A 24,119-nucleotide genomic window follows, 5' to 3' on the forward strand; every position below is an offset into this window, starting at 1 on the left:
TTAAGTATTACACATTGCAGAAAAGAAATCATGGACTCAGTTGGATTAGTCACATACATAAAATTACAGCTTTTCTGTGAAAAAAGAAAAAAGTTGTTTAGAAAGATGCAGAGCAGGAGCTTTCTAAGAGATAAAGATGTCAATGGGAGAATTAAATCAAAGCATGACATTTTAGTTTTAGAATGAAGATTAACGGAGACAAATAGGTACCGAGAAGCTTCATCAGTTAGGTTAATCTGAAGCAGTGAAAAGTCTGTATCATACAGTGTCTTTAAAAACATTTTTATTACTTTCAAGCTTAATACAGTAATCTGCCAGTACAACTGCTTAGACTTCCTTCAATGGATATGTAACTTACATTTAAGGGGCGTGAACACCTCCAAAGTGCTTAAGTAAAAGTTCATTCCTTTCAATAGTTTGAATAGTTTCAATATCTTCTCTTGATCTTGTCTAGAATACCTGATCATTGAGATCAGGAATTCCAAGCTAATGAGGTTTTACTTTATTCCTTACATTGTAAGAGGCTGCCTTTAAAGCACCATTTTCCATTTGGCATCTCACCAAGGTCTGTGTCTTTTTTTTTTTTTTTTTTTATTGCTTTTTGCTATCAATATAGGTTTTTATCTGAATTAAGCTGCATTTGGCTTGATGGCTTCTTGATTGTAAATTGGCACAATTACACCCCACTCTGTACAGTAGGTATCAGTATCATGAGTTGAAAAGTAGTTGACTATCACTTTGAGGCAAATCATGGGGCAGTTCTTGCCAAGGGCACTAGCACTTGAATTTTTAAAATTCCTAACCATTTAAATTGCTTTTACTGTAGAAGTTAACTAGGTCAAATAAGGCCGTCTGTGGGTTTGCACTAAGTGTTTAAGCATTATCCTCAAGTACTGGCTTGTCTCGTTTTACTAGAAAACATGAAAAATCATTTGGATGTTTGTATTTTTCCGGCCATTTAAAATTTTCAACTAATACCTAAATGAGACTCAAACTATTGCTAATTTTCAGTTATGAGTTGATAACCACTTGACCTCAAAGACAGAACTGGGAGTAGATGAAACTGTCAATTTCTAGTGAGTCTTTATGCAGAGAGATTCAAAATTTGGGTAAACTGGTCACTTATCTTTTGTCAATCCATTCAAGTTTTTAGAACTGGGTGTTATCTTCTCATATTTGAAAATGATACTTTTAGGTCAGCAGGGAGTTTACTTAGTTCTTTCCATCATCAGTGAGGTACTGATCTTTTTCTCTGGCAAGGGTCATAAATTTGCAAAATTGTTGTGGAATTAAACAAAAGGCCTGCATAGGATATAAACCACTCACCACAGATGCCACCAGTATTTCTCAACAGTTATGGCTTTTGAAGTATTAAAAAATCCAGTGAACAAAGTGAAAATTCAATTCCTCTGCTTACAACAAACATTTAAGGAGCACCTGTTATATAGTTTGATAACATTCGTGATACTGTGTTTTACAGACTTTTTAACTCCTCAGAAAAAAAATGAAGTGAAAATTATGTGCTGATTTGAATACATCCAGATTCTCCTCTAAATATTCCCAGGATGGCATGCAAGCTAGCAGTCATGGCTCCCTCATGAAAACAGTTATATTGTTAGACCTGGATCTAAAGAGCTAGTAGAGGCTGCTAAATTAAACAAAGGGACAAATCTTCACAAATAGCTTAAATGTCTCACCAACAGTCTTCTATTTTCCAGTCCTTTTAACAGAGAGTTAAATCTAGTCTTGGATTGAGTAAGGTGGGTTAGATTTAATTTTCTAAGTATTTAAATAGCTATTCTTGGGAATAATTAGTAAAATTAATTTATCTAGTACCTCAAGTATCCTAAAAGATTAAATTTATGAAGTAAACCAAAGTTAACTCAAGACTTGCTACACCTTGGCCACTGTAGCTGTAACTGCAAACCATGTGTTATCTATGAAATTTACTTGCCTTTGTATATATTATTTATTCACCTTTAAAACAATCAGTTCTGAAAGGAAAAAATGACGGAAACATTTTGAAAAACGATTGTTAATTGTGTTCAAACAGATCCCTAACCTGTTAGGAAGAGAAGTGAAACTCTAAAGGTAGCACCTAGCAAATATTTTACTGGAAAAAAAAAATTAGAAGTTGGGCAATGATACTCAAAATAACTAAATTTACAAAGCAGCATTTTTTTCTTAAAAAAAAAAACAAAAAACCAAAAAAACCCCCCAAAAAACTAAAGTTAAAAAAACACAAAAACAACCTCCCCCCCTTTACCAACTTGAATTACAAACTCAAGACAAGCAGCTTAGTACACCAACAAGGACCAGTGTGATAAAACTCTCCTTCTGACCACATGTTGTCAACAGTCTTAAACAGGTAAAAGGCACTCAACTAATGTAATTCTTTAGTTACATTTTAAGGCTTTTTTCCCCTAGGAGTAAACTTTCACTAATTAAAATGTTCTCTAAATCCTCTTTATTAAAGGGGGGTTGGTGGGGAGAGAAGGTGCCTGGCACACAGCACACGGCTCACGGGATCTCAGCTCCCTAACCAGGGATCAAACCCAGGCCCTCAGCTGTTAAAGCATGGAGTCCTGACCACTGGACCACTGGCAAAGTCTCTGTAAACCTTCCTTTTGAAAGGATCTGCTATACTTATCCTCTGGTCACCTGCCTTTAAATTACTACATTTCAAATAAAATGAAATTCTTAGGAATTGTAATGCTTTTAACTGGTGATAATAAGGAAGAAAACCTATGGTTAAATATCCCAGAAATTTATTTAATGTTTGCTTGATACATTTTATATAGAAAGGTTGGAACTATTTGCTTTGAGTGCCTCTGGTAAATCTCATGGAGGCACTAAACTACAAAGGGGTGCCAATCTGGAGATATCAGAAATGGAAATCATAAGCCCAATTTATGTCTCGTCTTGAAGATCTGTCTCTAGTGAAATCAGGCCACTCCCTTAAAAAATGCTCAAGGTGTTGGAGCTCCTGTGTGAAAACAGCTAACATTTAGGAGGGCATTTCATGTTTTGGTCTGTGGGAACATTTAAATACTTAAAAAATATTCAGCTTTGAAGTTTTCAATACTGGAAAACTTTTAAGTCTAGGGTTTACAGCCAGGAAGGCTGCTTTGTGTTCCTTAAACTGGACTCTGTTTCCCACAAAGTTAATCTTCAGCTTTGGCTTCCATTTCTTCTGCATCATCATCTCCATCCACTTCTGCATTTTCTCTCTCAAGCCTCTCCAGCTGCCTTGCAAGTTCGGTCTCATCTGTATCTGTGACCACTTTGGGCTGTGGAAGCAGAGGCACAATTTCAATGTGAATGTAGTTAAACACACACAAATTCAGTTTCAATACTATTACTGCCTGGTATTTTAACTCTTATTCTGAGTGCCGAAATACTACCAATAAATTCCATGAGATAATAAAACTGAAAAAATATATTGGCTGTATAGTGGCTGTATCTTTCAAACACAAAAAAAGATGACCTGTAAAAATCCATCTTCTGGCTTCAAAATTTCTTCCACAGAAGAAATTTATTTTTGAAATTATATATGAAAATTTGGTTTTATTCTTGTTGAGATGAGAAAAACATAGGACACTATTGTAGTTCCTCATTCTGAAATCAAACTTCAAGCATTCTAAATTCTGACAATAATCAATCACTTCTTTCTTTTTTCAGTTATTATCATTGTCTTTATTTTTTTTATTTGGGGGACCAGTGACCACAGTCTTGAATAACCACTCCATGATAGTTCTTATTTACTTTTAAAACCCTTTTAGGAACTAGAGTCAATGACTATTTTATACTTAGAGGACTTGTAGTTTTAAACATAGCTCATGTTTTATAAGTCACTGATCAGACATTTTAGAAGACAAACCAGTTACATGATTGAAACTTCTTAAAAACTTTAATAACAAGGCAAAAAATCCCAGTATTGACCTCACCTCCATTTGAACATTGAAGACGCCCCTCTTTTCCTCAATTTTTTCTTTTATAACAGCCATAGCTTGATTGAGGACAGAGAGGCCTTCTGTTCTTTCCAGGGTGGTTGTAGTCATTACATACCGAGGAGGAGCTATTAGATTAATCTAAGGAAGACAAAAATTCAATTATGAATGTACCTACAGACCACATAATAATTAGGAATAACTGAGAATCATTTTGCTAATCTGGTGCTTTAAAAGCAAATCATCCCAAAATTTACTCCCAATTCTGCAACACAGCAACTTGGGGTAGTTTGTTAATGTAGCAGAAGTTAATTGAAGCTAACTGATACTATGATGTAACCCAGTAGTAGAAGCAGTCTACTGCATACCAAAAATGAAGAATTATGACTTCTGGATCTTTGGTGGTTAAGCTAACTATAGGCATCACTGGCACAACGGATAATCTGTCTCTGAAACAAACAAAAAAGATTTCTATTTGGTTCTAAACTAAACCGATGGAAGAAATTCTTCTAAGTGATTCTGATTAACAGTCATCCAGTTAATTTTATTGCTAATGAAAGAGTCAAGCCAAACCTCCTTAAAGCTGTGTGTGAATATAAGAGAACAAATTGTCCTTTTCAAGACTCTATGAGCATAATGGGCACTGTGGCTACTTACTGTAAAGGAGGTTTAGCACAGCTGGTTCTTTGGCACTAAATACCAATAGGAATCTCTATCCATAGTGACAGCAGCAGTAGCTACAACAAAAGCCTACACATAATTTTAAACATTCTCTAGACGTATCATCAAAAACCATTTTTAATAACACTTGATATGAAATATGACCATTACAAAAAAACCTGGATTTAATTTGGATTAAGTGGATATTTCAGTAGGGAGGGAGAACAGGCTACTCACCTTGATGGGCATGGTTTCTGTAGAACAATTCAAACCCGCTCTCAGAGCTTCTTTTACGGCATCAATGCCTTCATAACCATAACAAGCCACTTCAATATCTAAAATTATAAAAATTCAAAAGCTTACTCCAAAATATGCAAAAAAATTTTTTAAAGTTTAAAAAGAAACCAGAGGTATGACAAATACATTAGTACTCAAATACTTATGAAAGCTTTCATCACCCTTTCAATTATAAATCAACCCCAGCTATTAACTTTCATATTTAAAAATATTTGAACATGCAGTGATATCATATCTTCTCATCAACATCAAGGCCCTGAATGATGAAACTATAAAAAAGAGCAATTTAACAAACATCTTGAATTTGGGTTGAGATCATAATTCCAACCCCTCTGGGCTATCTGTGAAATGGCTAGGAGAGGTGTGATGAAGTCTGAATGAAACAGTAACCACGGGGGCTTCCCTGGTGACCCTGGCCAAGGACCTGCCTGCCAGTGCAGGAGGTGGATTCGATCCCAGATCCAGGATGCCGTGGAGCAGCTAGACTGATGCACCAGAGCATCTGAGCCTGTGCTCAGGAGCTGCAACTCCTGGAGCCCAAGCACCCTAGAGCCTCTGCTCTGCAACAAGAGAAGCCACCACAGTGAGACGTCCGTACACGGCAACCAGGGAAAAGCCACCACAATGAGAAGTCCATACACGGCAACCAGGGAAAAGCCACCACAATGAGAGGTCCATACACGGCAACCAGAGAGAAGCCACCACAGTGAGAGGTCCATACACGGCAACCAGAGAGAAGCCTGCACAGCAACAGAGACCCAGCAAAGCCCCCCAAATAAATGAAATTATATAAAACAAAAATAATACATCTACAAATTGTCTAGAATAACTGCATACTCTGACCCAGCAATCCTACTTTTAAGAATTTGCCTTGTAGAACACCTGTATAAATGGGTAAGTCTATGTGTATAAATGTGTTAAAATGCAGTGTTTTTTGTAACATAGTTAGTTGACCCTTAACAATACAGCCTTGAACTGCATGGTCTCCTTACATGTTGATTTTTTTTCAAAAGTAAACACTAGAATACTACATGAACCATGGTAGTTGAATCTCGGACGCCGAATCACAGACACACAGGACTGACGAGGTTATATATGAATTTTCGAGTGCACAGAGGGTGGGCAACCCTCTTATAAGCTGTTTAAGGGTCAACTACAGTAAAAAAGACTGGCCCAACCTGAACATTCATCAAGAGGAGACTGGCTGATATCAAGGTTTATTATTCTATGCAATATTACCTACCATTCAAATGAGAATGATCCTCAAGTTCTACAGGGAAGGGCAGCCAGAGTACACCAAATAGAAATAGCTAGTTGAAGAAAATGGTGCACACTACGATCCCATTCTTACGAAAACATAAAAACTTATATCTGAACATAAACAGCATACATTCCTATATAGCATAGGTATAGAAAAAAATGTCTGAAAGAACAGATCCCAAATTAACAGTGGTTAATCCAGAGGCACGGGAGGATTACTGTACTGTCAGAATTTTAAAGCATGCACTAAAACAAAATAATCACTCCACCCCAAAAAAGGGCCAACTTAAGGTGAGCTGAGCTCATTTACTTGTGTCAATATATAGGCATGTTATGATAACTCAGTAGAAGCAAAAATTACTTAATTTCTTTAGCTTTTCTTGCTGTGAAAAACAAACATTTAGAAAAAGGTAGATGTTGATGTAGCAACGTATTCTTTGGTGAGGCTCATTATTTAATAGCTTTTCTGGTACACGTAAAATATTTTAATCAGCATTTAAAAAATCATTTACCTGCTCGAATTTTGACAGCCTGTGGGGTCAAACGCCTATTAATATTGTTAATGAGTACTTCCCGTTCATCTTCATTCAAATCTAAGCTATCCAAAATAGATGGGTCTCTGAAAGAAAACGGAACAAAATGTCAAGGTTACTTTACTGATAATTAGGACACCAAACATAACAGAATAATGTTTAAGAGCACAGCGTTTAGTGTCAGAATTAAGAGTTCAAATCTTAGCTTCACAATTTAATAGCTTTGTGCTTGGGGGCCTTTCTAGATCTCAATTTCCAAATTTGTAAATCAAGAATAAAAACCGTGTATCTCACTGGACTGCAGAATTAAATGAGATAATGCAACTGCAGTGCTTAGGCCTGTATGACAAAAAGAAAACACCCAAATGATCATTATTAAAAGAAAAAATTTAGAGATCTGACTAAAGCAAGCAATTTAATGTCTCCTATACAGGCATACTTTGAAGATATTGTGGGTTCGGTTCTAGACCACAATAAAGTACGTTTAGAGATAAAGTGAGTCACATTTGGTTCCTCAGTGCGTATAAAAGTTACGCCTATGCCATACTGTTGTTTTCTGTTAAAAATACTTCATTCCTAGAAAATGGTACCCATCATCTGAGTCTTCAGGAAGATGTAATCTTCTTGCAATAGTAACATCGAGGGATCACAGATCACAACAAAATATTGAAAAAGTTTGAAATATTACAAGAATTTTCAAAATGTGACACAGAGACATGAAGTGAGCAAAGGCTGTTGGAAAACTGGCACCAACAGATTTGCTTGATGCAGGGTTGCCACAGAACTTCAATCTGTAAAAAACGCAGTACTTGCGAAGTGCAGTAAAATGAATTCTGCTTATATCTCACATCCCACTATAATTAAGCATATCCATGTAATTAGCAGTCCTTGCTTCAAGGAGCTCATAAAGAACAAAAACATGGGAAAAAATTAAAAAAAAAAAAAAGAGAAGTGCATTTTTGCACTTCTGGGGTGAGGTGAGGAAGGTATCAGTGGGGTCAGGAAGGGCTTCATGAATGAAGCAGCATTTCATCTGACCCTTGTAAGTGCCACAAACAAGGACCAGAGTCTTGTTCACTGGCATGTTTGTTGAACAAATTAAAAAATGAAAAAAAAGAAATAATGTCTAAAAGAATGGTAGGATTTTAACAAGACTGTTTTAAGAAAATTCTGATATACTGATACTGAAAGACAAACCAACAGAAAAAAAAGAAAATGAGATGAACTTATGTTTCACAAAAGACAAATGGTCACTTAACATATGAAAAGTAGTCAACTTCCACCAACCAGCAAAATGCAAACCCAAACAAGACACTATTGGACATCAATCTGCTTGGCAAAAACAAAAGAAAAATCTGAAATATATATCAAATGCTGATGAAGAGAAATAGAAACACTCATATAATTGCTAAAAGGACTATAAACTATAGAACCAATTTGGAGAAACTTTAACAAAACTAAGTAAATTTAAAGGTACATATAATCAGTCCCATGACTCAACAATTCTATTCCGAGGTATCTGTCTTAGAAATTTCCAAATGTGTACACAGAGACATGTACATGGATAGTCACATAGCACTATTTGAAAAACAGGGGATTACCTAAACATTTTTTAATAGAGGAACAACAAAAAAAGGGCATGTTCTCATAAGTAAATACTATATAGAAATTAATATGAAGTAGGCATACATGTATCAATTTGGAGAAATTGATAGATTTCTCAAATTTACAGTAACAGATTACTGAAATTTACAGTAACAGCATCACAAGTAAAAATGTAAAGTATTGAAAACCTGTCACAATGATAAATTGTTTTTTTGTTTAAACATTTTAAAACATAAAAAAGATTCTGTATGTACTTTTAATAATCTATTCACACATTTACATGTATCAATACCATAAATGATAATGACACACATAATTTCAGAACAGTGGTTACCATTGTTGAGTGACCAAAATGGCTTTGGAGGCAAAAAATATTGTTTCCAACTATCTCAGAAATTTTAACTAAAAAGAAAAAAAAAAAGCAGCACATGTGGCATCAAATTATGATGAGTTAAATCTGGACAGTTGCAACATGGCTGACGAAGCAAGAGAAGAACTTTAATGGTGATAAATGAAGATTAATTCACTAGGATGAATGTTAATTTGTTAAGAATGTTAACGCAGAGCAGTAATGGAGAAGGTGCAGGAGGCAGAAGCTGTAAGCAGGGCCAATGATGACAGCAAACCGAGGTAAGAGACGTACTGATTGAGGAGTCCAAGACTAAAGGCAGGGAGGACAGAAATATAAAGCAGTGCTTGATGCTCAATAGCATAACTCTGGACGGACCTAGAATGCTTGTGTTTGAATCCTGGCTCTACCATTTGTAGCTGTGTGAACATCGACAATTTAATCTCTGCCTCAATTTCCTCATCCATAAGATAGGAATAATAGCTCTTATACCACAGGTGGTTGTGAGAATGACATATATGTTTGCTGTCATAACTATTACTCTTCTCCCCTTTCCCAAAATTTGACATAAAAAAAATTAAGTCACATGAGGGGAGGGCGTAAGGTGGAAGGGATCTGGAGCCTCAGGTGAATAGGCATGACAGAGGCTCTAACAGTTTAAAGTCCCAATTGGCCATTCTGAGGGCTGAAGAGACTAATCTCCCTTGGCAGGACAGGAGCTGACAAGTAACGATGCAGTGGTGAGGCTGCTTGTGAAGTATTAACATCTAGAAGGAGTGGGAGGTGCAGAAGTAGAGATAGTAAGTACAGAGAACTTAAGTCTGGCTGTTAAAAGGAGAGGACACAGTGCTTCCTACAGGAGAAAAGTAGAGGGCAGGTTGAAAGGTTTTTTAGTATAAATGGGAAAAATCTGAGCATGTTTTTATGCTGATAAAGCAAAACCAATAAAGAAAAAGGCTGAAGACTCAAGGGAGGGAATAACAGATGGAGATGATATTCCTCAGGAGTAGCTGGGCACAGGTCGTGTGCTTAGTCTGAGAGCAGAAGGACCGAATCCCAGTGTGACAGGAGCACAGGAGGTAATGACAGGTGGCAAAGAGGTAAGCTGGATGAGACGGTGGAAGGAAACGGAGGTGAGGCTGTGCAATGGCTTCTTTCTCAGGCAGTGAGCGCAGCAGGTGAGAGGGAGGGAAAAGGGATAGAGTGGGTATCTGGGGAAGTGTGGAGAAGTTCTGAAACAGCCAATCTAAGAATGGGAGGAAGAAGTGATCAGGAGCAAAGAGGGTGTGGGGCAGCAGTTGAGGCCCAGCTGAGGTTGGAGACCATAAAAATGCAGTGGCACCAACCTGTAAGACTGGTTTTTCCTAGCAGCACCCAGCAGTCTATATGCAGAGAAGGCAGGAACATCGCTCCATGGCTGGATGTAACAGAAGGAAAAAGAGGGCGAAGCTCATGATATTGGCAAGAAAGTTATCGAAATGATGGACCATGGTGTGTCTATGCTGCGTAAGAAAGAGAAGGCAGGAAAAGGTGAAAAGACAGGGAGGAAAGAAAGGGTCTGGAATCAGAGCCTGATGTAAGAATTAAGACAACAGAGTAGGACAATGTGGCAGCTGGAAGGACAGGAGGCCGTAATAAAAGAACAGAATGTGTGAATTAAAGATTTTGGAGGAGCAAATCCTGGTGACAGTAAGACACAGGGTGAGGTCATATGGAAAACTGGCTAACATGGAGTGGGCTGAAGGTCTAAGCAATTGAGGTAAAGAAAACAAAGAGATTACAGTTTAAATGAAATGTCTATGCTGGCCCTGAAGTCACTGAGGACAATCACAAAGCTTGGAGAGGAAAAGATTTAAGGCAATAGCGTCAGATGGTTTAAAGAACTACCCAACTACGGTACACCAAATCATACAGGCTTAGCTTTAGAGGACTGGCCCATATCATGGGCCTTTTATACTAAAATATTTTAATCTAAATTTGACAAGGACTTACTACATGGATGTTGTGTTACTAAATGTTATGCTCTCAACCTGTGTGCTAGGCCCAGCAGCTGTAATACCAAGGGAAAAGCAGAGCTAAGGAGGAGTTCTTACGAGACTGCGTGCTTAAATGCATCATAGGCACCATATCCGGGTCTCTTGTACTTGTCATCGAAGACCCAGGCAGTCCTCTGGAACAGGCTTTCCAGCTGCTCATCCTTGGTGTATTCTAAGACCTCAGCAACATGACGAAGAATGCTGTAAACCTAGAAAAAAAATGAAGAGCACAACAATTCAAAGATAAGAGATCTACATGTTTTTTTAAAAAGATATTTTTACATTTTAGAAGACAGCATATAAAAACAAACCTTTGGTTACTTTGATTAGAATAACTCATTAACAAAAGACTACCATATGAAAACTTTTTTTCCCATAATTATTTTCTTTTCCATAACAATTAACTCAAGTGGGTGAACAAACACAAACAGTATAGCATTTATAGCCTAAGATCCGGAGCAAGTGAATTCTGGGACAAATCAACCTCTCTGAATATGTTTCCTCATCTAGAAAAGGGAGATACCAGTATCTCTCCTTTTTATTGTAGAGAGTTCTTACATGGATCAAATGTAAGACATTTGGACTATTATGCCACGAGAGATGTGGGCTCGATCCCTGGATTGGGAAGATCCTCTGGATGTGGAAATGGCAATCTGCTCCAGTATTCTTGCCTGGAAAATTCCATGGACAGAGGAGCCTGGTGGGCTGCAGTCCATGGGGTTGCAAAGAGTCAGACACAATACACACATACACATTCAATCACTCACTCACTCACTCACACATAACAATAACAACAACATGAGAACATAGAATCAGGATGGAGATTTTAGTATTTCTTCTGCTCTGTTATCTTTTAACAATTACCCTTCAATCCTACCCATCTCCTACTCACTGCTGCCAATTTTTTTTCTAATCTCCTAAAAATAAAAGGGCTCAAAGAAGAGAAAGTTTATTAAGAAAGAAGGTTTCATGTTAATTACACACAAAAACTGACTGAGGGAAGGTAATATCATTGGCTATTTCATCCTAACATCTTATCATCCCAATAAGATCTACTCACGTACTCATTTTATAGCATTTTACAATAGCCTAGGGGAACAAAACAAAATGGAAATTTCCTAGAGACGTGCTTCTCAAATTTGGACTTGGTGGGACTTGAAAGATTTGGGTAATGGTGTCATGGCTTTTATATTTTTATTCTTTTACCAGGGTTAAGCAAGATTTTAAAAATCTCTTCATTTAAACAGTTTTCTTGGCATTTTACCTTGAAGATAAAAACACACAGGGCAGAAGAAAACAAAAGACACAAAAGAAGGATAAAGAAAAGAGAAGCAATGGAAACTCCCAATAAGAACTAAAGATCTAGGGAATAAAGGAAAATCTAAATAGGACCAAAGAACAGAAAAATACAGGAAGATGAGAATGAAGAAATGATAATTCTTGCTTTATTAGTGCTTACTGTGGATAAGTAGCAAATAACAGCAAAAATAAGACAAAAAGCTAATTGTCTCTGTGATCCTTACCCCAGAAGAGTTGAAAGTCAAAAGTTACATGTTATGACAGCCAAATCAGCTAAACTCACTCATAGTTAACTTAACATGCTGCTGCTGCTAAGTTTCTTCAGTTGTGTCCAACTCTGTGCGACCCCATAGATGGCAGCCCACCAGGCTCCACCATCCCTGGGATTCTCCAGGCAAGAACATTGGAGTGGGTTGCCATTTCCTTCTCCAATGCATGAAAGTGAAAAGTGAAGTCACTCAGTTGTGTCCGAGTCTTCACGACCCCATGGATTGCAGCCTACAAGGCTCCTCCATCCATGGGATTTTCCAGGCAAGAGTACTGGAGTGGGGTGCCATTGCCTTCTCCCCACAAAAGACCTTAAAAACACTAATGGTCTGGTACTGATCTGAGAACACTAGACTTCAGTGCTTTAAGGTAGTAACATCATGAGACAACTGATGTTGTCTCACTGAAGTCACACTCTTTCGAAATGAAGTCTTCAAATTATTTGCCTATGAAACACAGAACTGAAAATGGAAATACAGATACAGAAAATCTAGGTTTTTGTTTCTGCCAGCAACACGCCATGTAGATTATTTATTAAACAGATTGAACAGTGGACTAATTTGACTAAATAATCAACTTACAGTTTTGGATTTGGTAAATTTATCTTCACATTTGATTGCTTCCTCTGGTGAAACTCTTCTTTTTGACAAATCAATGTATCCTATATGAGAAAAATTTGAAAACATTATCTCTGTCCAGGTATCAACAAATCACTCTGACAATTTTCACAACCATATTGCTGGGTTGGCATACCTACTCTTATTTCCTACTTAAATTGTATCAACAAAAAACTGCCTAAGAAGTACATGTATTATGTAGAAGTATTATGTTTTAAAGTAAATTTTCTGTCATCATTAATGTTACCTGGGCAGAGGGAACTAATAATTTCAATTATCCAAATGAGAGCTAAAACCATGTCCTTTAAGCATCAGAGGATCAACTGTATCATGTTTTCTGTATGCTTGATGTTCTGACATCTGTAGCCTGGCTGACCAGGGAAGAGACTCTGCTGCCCAGCACTAGCCAAGGGCTCAATGGGAGCCTTTCACAGGGAAATCAACCAACCCAGAGCCCATGTCCCCAACCATCTCATCAAAGTTCCACGCATCAGGCCAATACTCCCCCATGCCCTAAACCGACGTAGAGCCAGATACCAGACAACTAGAGACAGTCCCCATGCACCAGGCACTGCCCATACTATTCAGGTGAGCCAACTGTAAACTGTTTACAACGACCTGCCTTGACTTTCTCATGGAAACCTCAATACAGGCTCTGGCCTAAGGTTTCCCCTTGCTCCTCCTGCCTCCTGATCAAAACTAGTGCTTCCTCACGTGGCTTTGCACAGCATGCTGGGTCCCCATTTCCTAGGAAACTTTAGTCATAAAAATCTTCTTTCAATGACATGGCTACTCCATGTCACCAGTCACCTTCATAAATGAAAGTCCCATGGGCACAAAATGAGACAAGAAGTTAAACGTATTTTAAATAATTAAATGTTCCAGTGTTCACTGGAACACTATTTACAACAGCCAGGACATGAAAGCAACCTAAATGTCCAACAATGGAGGAATGCATAAAGATGTGGTACATATACACAATGGAGTATTACTCATGGCTATCAGGGGATAAGATGGGGAGATAAACTGGAAGACCAGGATTGACATATACACACTACTACGTGTAACTATACTCAAAGCTCTATAATGGCTTACACGGGAAAAGAATCTAAAAGATTGGATACATGTATATGCATAACTAATTCACTTTCCTGTATACCTGAAACTAATACAACATTGTAAATCAACTATACCCCAATAAAAATTAAAAAAAAAAGAAAAAAGAATTAAAGAGAAAATGGTCTTTCACTTTTACCCACATTAGGTTGGTGCAAAAGTAACTGGTTTTGCACTCTCGAAATTTGCTGCAATACATTCTTAAATGTGGCTGTTATACATTATTTTAATGTGCACTTATTGCTTTATGTTTTTTGCTAATGAATTATTACTTGCTGTTTATTTCATATGTATTTATGTATTTTAGACTATGGAAATAGTCTATGGAAATGATAAAAAATAAATCTGAGTGATTTTCTTATTAGAGTTCAAAATGGGTCATAAAGCACAGGAAATAAGCTGCAACATCAACAACGCATTTGGCCCAGAAACTGCTAATGAACGTACAGTGCAGTGGTGGTTCAAGAAGTTTTGCAAAGGAGACGAGAGCCTTGAAGATGAGTAGTGGCTGGCCATCGGAAGTTGAGAACAACGGAGCATATCATGGAAGTTGATCCTCTTAAAATTACACGAGAAGTTGCCGAAGAACTCAATGTCGACCATTCTACGGTTATTTGGCATTTGAAGCAAATTGGAAAGGTGAAAAAGCTCAGTAAGTGAGTGCCTCAAGAACTCACCGCAAATCAAAAAAATAATCGTTTTGAAGTGTCATCTTCTCTTATTCTACACAACTACAACAAACCATTTCTCAGATGGATTTTGTTGTGTGGCAAAAAGTAGATTTTATACTACAACCAGCAACGACCAGCTCAGTGGCTGGACCAAGAAGCTCCAAAGCACTTCTTAAAAGTCAAACTTGCACCAAAACTCATCGTCACTGTCTGGTGGTCTGCTGCCAGTCTGATCCACTGCAGCTTTCTAAATCCCAGTGAAACCATCACATCTGAGAAGTATGCTCAGCAAATCTATGAGATGCACTGAAAACTGAAACCCTGCAGCTGGCACTGGTCAACAGAAAGGGCCCAATTCTTCTCTGCAACAATGCCTGACCGCACGTTTGCACAACCAAAGCTTCCAAAGTTGAATGAATTGGGCTACGAAGTTTCGTCTCATCTGTCATATTCACCTGACCTTTTGCCAACTGGCTACCTGTTCTTCGAGACCTTGACAACTTTTTGCAGTCGACAACCAGGAGGAGGCAGAAAATGCTTTCCAAGAGTTTGTCAAATCCTGAAGTATGGATCTTTTTGCTACAGGAACAAACCAACTTATTTCTTTTGCAAAAATGTACTGATTGTAATGGTTCCTATTTTGATTAATAAAGATGTATGTGACCCTAGTTATAATGATTGAAAATTCAGGGTCTGAAACCATGCTTTTGCATCAGCCTAGTATCTTTCAGCTTAAACAACTTCCTTTACCATCTCTTATAATGCAGTTCTGTCTTGTAAGAAATTCCCCTAGTTTCTATTTACCTGACAATGTCTTCATTTGATTTTTATTGCTGAATATTTTCTTTAGAAACAGAATTCAGGTTTGATATTTTCTTTCAGTGTTTTACAGATGTCATTCAATGCTCTGACCTTCATTATTTCCAATAAAAGAATGCCACTGTAATTTGTATTACTGTTCCCCTGTAAATAACATCATTTTCCTTGCCTATTTTGAAGATATTGTTTTTCATTAGTTTGGTATTCCTAGATATGGTCTTGGTATTTATCCTGCTTCAGTTTTCCTGAGCTTCTCTAATTTGTAAATATTTTTTCTCCCAGCAAATATGGTAAACTTCTGGTCATGGTTTCTTCAAGTGTATTTTCTGCTTTTTCTTTCTCTTCTCTTCTTCTGGAATAAAGCTTTTGATTGTTAATAGGTTGCTCTTTTTTTCCTCTCAGTTCTTCAGATTGGTTCTTTTTAAATGAACTACCTTCAAATTTCAAGAAGCCTGCTGTCATCTTTTATCTGATGTTAGCCTATGCACTGAATTTTTTAGATACTAAAAAAAATTTCATTTCTTGAAATTGTATTTAGTTCTTTATGTGAGTTTCTAATTTCTCCACTAAGATTTCTGCTCACTCACTACATTTTTCTGATATCCTCGAGCAGTTAAAACATATTATTTAAAATGCTTATCTGCTAACTGCAACATCAGGGTCATCTCTAGGTCAGTCTCCACTGATTATCTTTTTTGAATGGGTCATATTTTCCTGTTCATTCAAATATTTAACAATTTTGAATTGTATCCTGGACATTAGAAAAGATACGTGGCAGAGGCTCTGAATTCCTTTAGGTTTCTCTTAAGGATACTGATTTTGTTGTTGTTGTTGTTCACTCTGCATGGCTTGTGGGGTCTGAGTTCCCCAATCAGGGACTGAGCCCCCACCTCTGGCAGTGAAGGTACAAAGTCTTAACCACTGTACTGCCGAGGAACTCTCAAGGATACTCAATTTGTTTTAGCAGTTAACTTGTCTGAATTCAAAACTATACAGAGCTGTCTCCCCAGATGGAAAGCAAACAAAATTTGTTTAGATTTTTATCCTGTAGGGCTGCTTGCAGTCTAACCTCTACAAGTAGTTTCAGGAGTCAGCTAGAGATTTGAGCAGAATTATGTACAAACTTAGCGGCTTTCTCTGTGTCTCTTTCTCTAATCCCTATCACTACTTTCCAATTGTCGTGGCTGTCCAGAACTCTCATCTCTGGCTCTCAAGTCATTAAGACTGTGGGTTTTCCTTTAGAATCTTCACTGCCCTGCTTGGTATAACGTGGCACTCAGTCAAAAGGCTGTAAAACTTATCCAGTGCAGTTCCTGTCTTCCAAGTGTTAACTTGCCTTCAGTTTCAGCCTGCTTTTGGTTGCTCCCATTGTTTTTGGATAAAATTTACCATCCATCTAGATACTTGCTTAGGGTTGACAGCAGTTATGTTGAATGGTTTATCCAACAGGACTTAAACTTCTAGTATCAGAAATGGATCCTCTCTATAGATCTTCTGCACTTTGCTTTTTTTCTTATCTTATCCTGGAGATCTTTTCATATCAGAATATTCAGATTTCATTCCGTAGAAAATTGCTTTGCCTAGCTGTCTCATGATTTATTTAACCACAATTTAGATTGTTGTTTCATGTTTTTAACTTACACTGTACAAACAATGTTGTTATGAAAATACATTTTTACATCTATCTAGACCACCTGACCTGCCGCTTGAGAAATCTATATGCAAGTCAGGAAGCAACAGTTAGAACTGGACATGGAACAACAGACTGGTTCCAAATAGGAAAAGGAGTACGTCAAGGCTGTATATTGTCACCCTGCTTATTTAACTTCTATGCAGAGTACATCATGAGAAACGCTGGGCTGGAAGAAACACAAGCTGGAATCAAGATTGCCAGGAGAATTATCAATAACATCAGATATGCAGATGACACCACCCTTATGGCAGAAAGTGAAAAGGAACTAAAAAGCCTCTTGATGAAAGTGAAAGAGGAGGGAAAAAGTTGGCTTAAAGCTCAACATTCAGAAAATGAAGATCATGGCATCTGGTCCCATCACTTCATGGGAAACAGATGGGGAAACAGTGGAAACAGTGGCAAACTTTATTTTTTTGGGCTCCAAAATCACTGCAGATGGCGACTGCAGCCATGAAATTAAAAGATGCTTACTCTTTGGAAGAAAAGTTATGACCAACCTAGATAGCATGTTGAAAAGCAGAGACATTACTTTGTCAACAAAGGTCTGTCTAGTCAAGGCTATGGTTTTTCCAGTGGTCATGTATGGATGTGAGAGTTGGACTGTGAAGAAAGATGAGCGCTAAAGAATTGATGCTTTTGAACTGTGGTGTTGGAGAAGACTCTTGAGAGTCCCTTGGACTGCAAGGAGATCCAACCAGTCTATTCTGAAGGAGATCAGCCCTGGGATTTCTTTGGAGGGAATGATGCTAAAGCTGAAACTCCAGTACTTTGGCCACCTCATGCGAAGAGTTGACTCATTGGAAAAGACTTTGATGCTGGGAGGGATTGGGGGCAGGAGAAGGGGACGACCGAGGATGAGATGGCTGGATGGCATCACCGACTCGATGGACGTGAGTCTGAGTGAACTCCGGGAGATGGTGATGGACAGCGAGGCCTGGCGTGCTGCGTTTCATGGGGTCGCAGAGAGTTGGACACGACTGAGTGACTGAACTGAAGTGTACTTACACAAGCATACCCTTTCACTTTTTCTGACTGTAGTTGAAAATATACTTGATTCCTTTTTGTGTTATCTATTTCATATAACAGGAAAGCAATATAAGCTAAGATACCAGCTGAGGTCCTACTAGGACAGTGATTAAACACAAGAGTAAAAGGAAAAATCTCAGCCTTCAAGTAGTTTAGTAAATGGGGGCGAGGGAGAGTGCTACAAGTCAGTCATATCAAAGCATTCAGAATAATCAATGTGCTAACGGTAGCACCTGTTAAGAGGTAATACAAGCTGTCTCCAAAGTTTATTATCTAAGATTATAATCAGAAAAAAAGTCAGTTATGTATAAAATCATTCATTTGCAAAAGTATCAATTAACTAGATGGCTGAGGAGATTCAGAAAGACAAGTTCAGTCAGGGTGACTGACTAGTCTTTTAAGCATGATGGCAACTATGTGACTGAAACGAACAACTGACAAATTATAGCGAGACGGCTGAAACCAGTGATCTTAACTATATTAACTGAAGACAAAACCGACTCATTGGTATCGTACAATGTATTTAAAAACAACGTGTTCACAAAGGTGAAGATTTACACGGGGTCCAAAGAAGGGGCACCCAAAGAGTCACGACTCAGCAGTGTACACATGCACACACTCGTGCATACACACACACACTCTGAATAAATAACAGAAATAAATGAATGCCTATTCACCTCTGCCTCAAAGATCCCAAAGGACCATAGGATCTGGGGGTCATAGACATTCTGATTATCAGAGAGACAGACAGTATTCAGTTCCAGATGTGTCTTTTTTAAAGACATAAAATATTCCTAAAATTCATTTACTTTTACAAAGACTAGTCCTGGGTGAACTAATTAACCACTACTAACTTAAAAGGTTTTGTTTAGATGGTTAATTGGTATCCTTCTCTAACAATTTTGTATGTAAGAGTTTAAGTACAAAAAGAGGCGTTTTTTTTACTGCAGTAGGCAATGCAAAAAAATATATTTTAAAATAAGTTTAACTCAGAAAAATTTCAGATATAAATTATTTAACATAAAATATTTATTTATTATGATTACATTTGTATTTAATAAGTAAATAAAAGTAAAATATTCTTCTCATTTACCTTTTTCTTTGTCCACTCTAATAACAACCACACATTCATTCCTGCCAATTCGGATGAGTTTGTTTATAGAACGGATACGCCTTCTTGACAACTCACTCAGAAGAATCATGCCTTCGATGTTGTTGTATTCCAGCAAGCTGACGTAAGCGCCCATTTCAGCAATGGACCTTACATTCACCATCACTACATCTTCTACCTCAGGAAATTTGTGTTGATAAAATCTACAACTTAGACCCGGCATTCTGCAATTTAAACAAAAGAATCAAGTCAGTGTTCAGTTAAGGTCAACATAAAAATATCACTTTTTCACATCTTGCTACTGGAAGACGTTTTTAGTCTTCTCATCTCTTTAAACTTCTTACGTGGTGCTAGAAAACAGATGAATGTTTGGGAACCAAGCCTGAAGTTTTATTTTGCTCCACATTTTTCTAACACTTGTATGATTCTCTACCATTAGTTTCAAAGGAATCATAAAAAATAATAATCATTTATAAAGAGTAAAATATTATTTTAATACTTAATAACAAATGATAGGAAGCATCACTACTGTTATAAACCTATCAGCAAAACTAAAGCTACTCTTCCTCCAAGTCGGCTAAGACTGGATTACCACCCACTATATAAAGGGAAGAGTTTTCCAACAAATTAAATCTTAACCCTAACCATACATCAAGTGATATACTCTATCATTTGTTGTTGTTCAGTCACCAAGTCATGTCTGACTCTGCAACCCCATGAACTGCAGCCTACCAGGGCTTCCCTGTCCTTCACCATCTCCTGGAGTTTGCTCAAACTCATGTCCATTGAGTCGGAGATGCCATCCAACCATCTCATCCTCTGCTGTTGACTGACACACAACTCTATCATTTATTTTAGGCAGAATTATAGTATCACATGTCACAACAAAAACTAAAGATTAATAACAAAACATACTTCACAAAAGATACTAAATTTAATTAAAACGTATCCTTCTGAATTTTTTTCCTCTTAAACATGAATTTAATTCACAACTACCATAATTTTTAGCTTCCACTTTTCCCATTACTTCCAAATAATCTTCTCTCTTGTTGAATAGGTATACTCCACCCCGAGAATCCTTTAGTAGATATCCCCACTACTATAAAGTTCAAGTTTCTCTTAATCTCCATACATTAAATATATTTAGAACTATTCCTTTTGATCCACCCAACCTACTTTAAACACCGCCCCTTTTATGACCCACAAGCCTAAAATCATTCCATGAATAGAAATATATATTTAAAAGGAAGCTCTCAAATTAATCTTTGTTGGTAATTTTCATGTTTTTCTGATAACCTTAACTAATTTACTATTGTTAAAGGTCAGAATATAGGCAACAATAAGATCCCAAGTCCTATGAAAAATTTGTGAAAATTTACATACTAACTTACCTTTTTTTCTTATTGGGTAACAGGGCCACCATTACCTGTCTCAAAGATAAAACACCTACATCCAGCTCATAGAACACCAGAGTTCTGCTGCAGGGCAGCTTGAGAACTGCTAACTGCACCCACATATATCTTCCTAGTGGCTTACCCACTGACTTATACATTTTTCTGCTACCTACAGGGTCCTATATAATCTGGCCACTGCCTATCTTCCTGAAGTACCACTTTCCTCATAGTCTTCCCCATTTTATAGATGAAAAATATGAAGCATGGGTTAAGCATATTGTTCGGTTAACAAGTGAATTTGAACCTGTAACGTTTGAATCCATAGTTTGTGTCTTATTCATCAGGCTATATTTTCTCTCAACATTATAAATACACAACAATTAGAAATACCTTAAACAAAAAGCACTATCAGTGTACACATTCGGTGCTAGAACATAACAAATTTTAGTATTAATATCGGGGCTTCCCTGGTGGCTCAGATGGTAAAGAATCTGTCTGCAACACAGGAAAACCAGGTTCGATCTGTGGATCGGGATTATCTCCTGGAGAAGGGAATGGCAACCCACTCTATTATCCTTGCCTGGAAAATTCCATGGACAGAGGAGCCCGGCAGGCTATAGTCCATGGGGTCGCCAAGTGTCAGACACAACTGAGCGACTCACACACATAAAATTTTTATTATTAACTTATCCTATTTAATAAAAAATAAAGCTGCATATAACAGTGGTAGAGAAATATTTCTCTTTGAAGCTTGACAAAACAGGGATTTAGCAAATAGAGGGAAGTAGACATACAATGGTCAGAATTATCCACCAAGAAAGAGCTGAGCTGGTTGGTTCATTTTTAAACAGGGTTTTTTTTCCTCTTGGACAACTGTTCTCAAATATATGTATGTAAAGCACTAAAACTTGAGAGAGAAAAATGTTTCATACTGGGTATAAAAATGAACATTATGGAAAGGTGTAAAACATTTTAAGAGATTTAACAAGTGCTAACCACTTTTACTCACCAAGTTTCTTCAAATAGTAAAGCCGATAATTTTGGAGAAGCAAGACTGAATCTGATTGTAAAAGAACACAGGCAACAGTGTAAAAGAATTCTGAAGAGTGATATGAATGTCACTGCTTCAGAAGGTGCAAATCTCTTTGCAAAAGATAATGTAAATAAAGGAATATTGCTGACAGTACGTCATTCACAGTGAAAGATAGTAGATAAGTACAAAAAAATAATCGACGACTTTGCTCTCCTACTTACTAATGTATTCCCATTAACTGCAGCTTCTAATGTGTGCCATGTACTTCACAGGTTTGTGGAGGACATCAAATGAAACAATATACATGTGAAAAGAGTTGGAAAGTGTAATGCTATACAAATGTAAGATATTAAAAGGCAAAGGAAATATTTCCATTTTGCAACTTAATTCATTAAACAATTATTTTTATTATTAAAATAAAGAACTAAATGATTTCCTCAAAGACAAATGCTTACTAAGTACAACAGGAGCTAAAACCAGGTCATATGACACTAAATCCAGAGTTTAACCCACAAAGCCTCAATATGTCAGAGTACTACAATACAGTATGTGTTCTCCAGTAAAGAATCTTTCAAAATACAACAACTGAGCTCCAAGCTGATTTCCAATACCCTGCACCGTCAGTAATTTTGCCTGGTGAAATGGTAGGCAGGAGTTCTTAAATCACTGCGCGCTCCAGTCGCCATCGTGGATACAGGAAGTCCATACTCCCTTCCAAAGCAAAGCATGATGTGACAGAGGCAACTCCTGTGGTAATACTAATCCGGCTCTAACACTGATCAGTTATGCTCTCTGAATGCTCGCCTTTAGTACAGAAGTGCTAAACAAACAAAGCTTTTCAATTATTTCACTGTAGTTGAAATAGGAAGCACCAATCTCCAAAACTGCGCATCTTCTTGAGATCTTTGGAGAACCAGAAACTCTCATTTGGCATCCGATGAACTAAGAACAGGCAGTAAAGCTCTATGTAATTCCAAACTGCTCAAAGACACGGAGTTACAAGGTTTTTTTTCCCCCTTGAGTAACAACTTCAATCGGAAGAAAAACCAAGACTTCTTTGCTACACCTTTTCCTCAAGAAACAATGTTTCTTGTTTAATGAAAATTAAAGTAGACGAAGTCTGGGGTAGTTAACAAAAGGGACCTAAAATTTCCATATCTTATGTTTTTCAGTTCTGCTTAACCGTAAGACAACAGCGCTTAATTCTACAAGTCTATTCTCATCGGTGCTGAAAATACGGCAAAATGATACGAAGAATAATAAACTCTTCAGTAGTATCTTTTAGTTTCGTCTTAAGGACTGACTCATTCTACACAAACGCAGAACTCCAGCGACAGGGTAACAAGGGCTTCGATTTTTAATATTAGTGGTCAGGTTAACAAACTATTCTTGGATCTTTTTTTTTTTAAACTCAACTCTTGTCAAAATCGTGGCCCAATCCACAGGTTCCTTGAAGTGTCCTGTCTGGTCACCACTGAGAATTTGCCGGGGCGGAAGAAGAAGGGAAAAGAAAAAAGGATGGAATTCGCAGGCCTAGAGACAGCGAAGTGCTCAGCGTCCTGGGGCGGGGTGTCACGGCGTTCTCCCCAGGCCGCCCCACCTCAAGACACCCGCCACTCTCAGCATATTGACGAGGCTGTCCCATCACTTGGCCCACTCGCCTTCGCGAGATTCCTCCGTCCGTACCATGACACCTCTGCTACACGCGGAGGCCGACACGCAGCCGGCGGGTGGCGGCAGTCATGCCCAGACACTTCCCGCGCGGGGACGGGAAAAGGAGGGGGTGTTAGCCCCGGGGCCTACCCTCTACCGACCACCCACGTCCCTAGACGCAATCAAAGTGAATTCCTGGAAAAACCGATCAGAGAGACTAGTCACCTGAGGTATGTGTGTGAGTCGCACACCAGGCTCCCACGCCACGCTCTTCAGTCGGAGAGACCAGACTCGATCAGCCCTCAGCAGCCGCCGACTTTCCTCAGCGTGCGCTTCGCTTGACCACACCGCGCATGCGGAACCAGCTCGCAGCACGCAGGCGCCAACGGGAGAGAGACCCCCCCTCTTCGTCACTGACCATAGAGTCCAGGTCCTCCGAGGGCAAATAATGTGGCCCTTAGGAGGACCTGAAAAGTACGTTTCCTCGTTATCTTTAGGTTTCTCTAAATAACCGTCAAGGCTCAGGTAAAAGTGAAGACTAATTCCTTGTCCCTAAAGGATAAATCCTCGCTGGAACTTCAGTCAATCAGGAGGTGGCGCTGTGACCAAAGATGAAAACTGGAGGAAGAGAAGGCGTGTACTCTTACCTGCTCTTTCGCTCGGCGCGTGCAGAACCGACCGCAGCAGCCTGGGAGGTGGAAGGGGAGGGGCTAGAACGCGAACCGGAAAT

At 38.1% G+C, this 24,119-nt stretch overlaps 1 protein-coding gene across 2 annotated transcripts; it reads right to left on the reverse strand.

Annotated features, from left to right (window-relative positions):
• Positions 1–264: 264 nt before the first annotated feature.
• Positions 265–24,116, reverse strand: EIF2S1 (eukaryotic translation initiation factor 2 subunit alpha). Of its 2 annotated transcripts, none has more exons than XM_040226245.1 (8): positions 23,615–23,859; positions 19,292–19,533; positions 12,838–12,917; positions 10,748–10,899; positions 6,680–6,786; positions 4,848–4,945; positions 3,948–4,091; positions 265–3,290 (listed from the first exon to the last, which is right to left on the reverse strand). In XM_040226245.1, exons 2-8 carry the CDS (start codon positions 19,530–19,532, stop codon positions 3,165–3,167), a joined length of 948 nt encoding a protein of 315 aa, XP_040082179.1. In that variant the 5' UTR covers position 19,533; positions 23,615–23,859; the 3' UTR covers positions 265–3,164. The 2 variants fall into 2 exon arrangements, with proteins under 2 accessions (XP_040082179.1, XP_040082180.1); XM_040226246.1 differs by lacking the exon at positions 23,615–23,859 and adding an exon at positions 24,037–24,116 and having other exon boundaries at positions 2,190–3,290.
• Between the last annotated feature and the right edge of the window lie 3 nt (positions 24,117–24,119).

This window comes from Oryx dammah, unplaced genomic scaffold (assembly GCF_014754425.2).
Source record: "Oryx dammah isolate SB20612 unplaced genomic scaffold, SCBI_Odam_1.1 HiC_scaffold_26, whole genome shotgun sequence".
NCBI classification, from domain to species: domain Eukaryota; kingdom Metazoa; phylum Chordata; class Mammalia; order Artiodactyla; family Bovidae; genus Oryx; species Oryx dammah.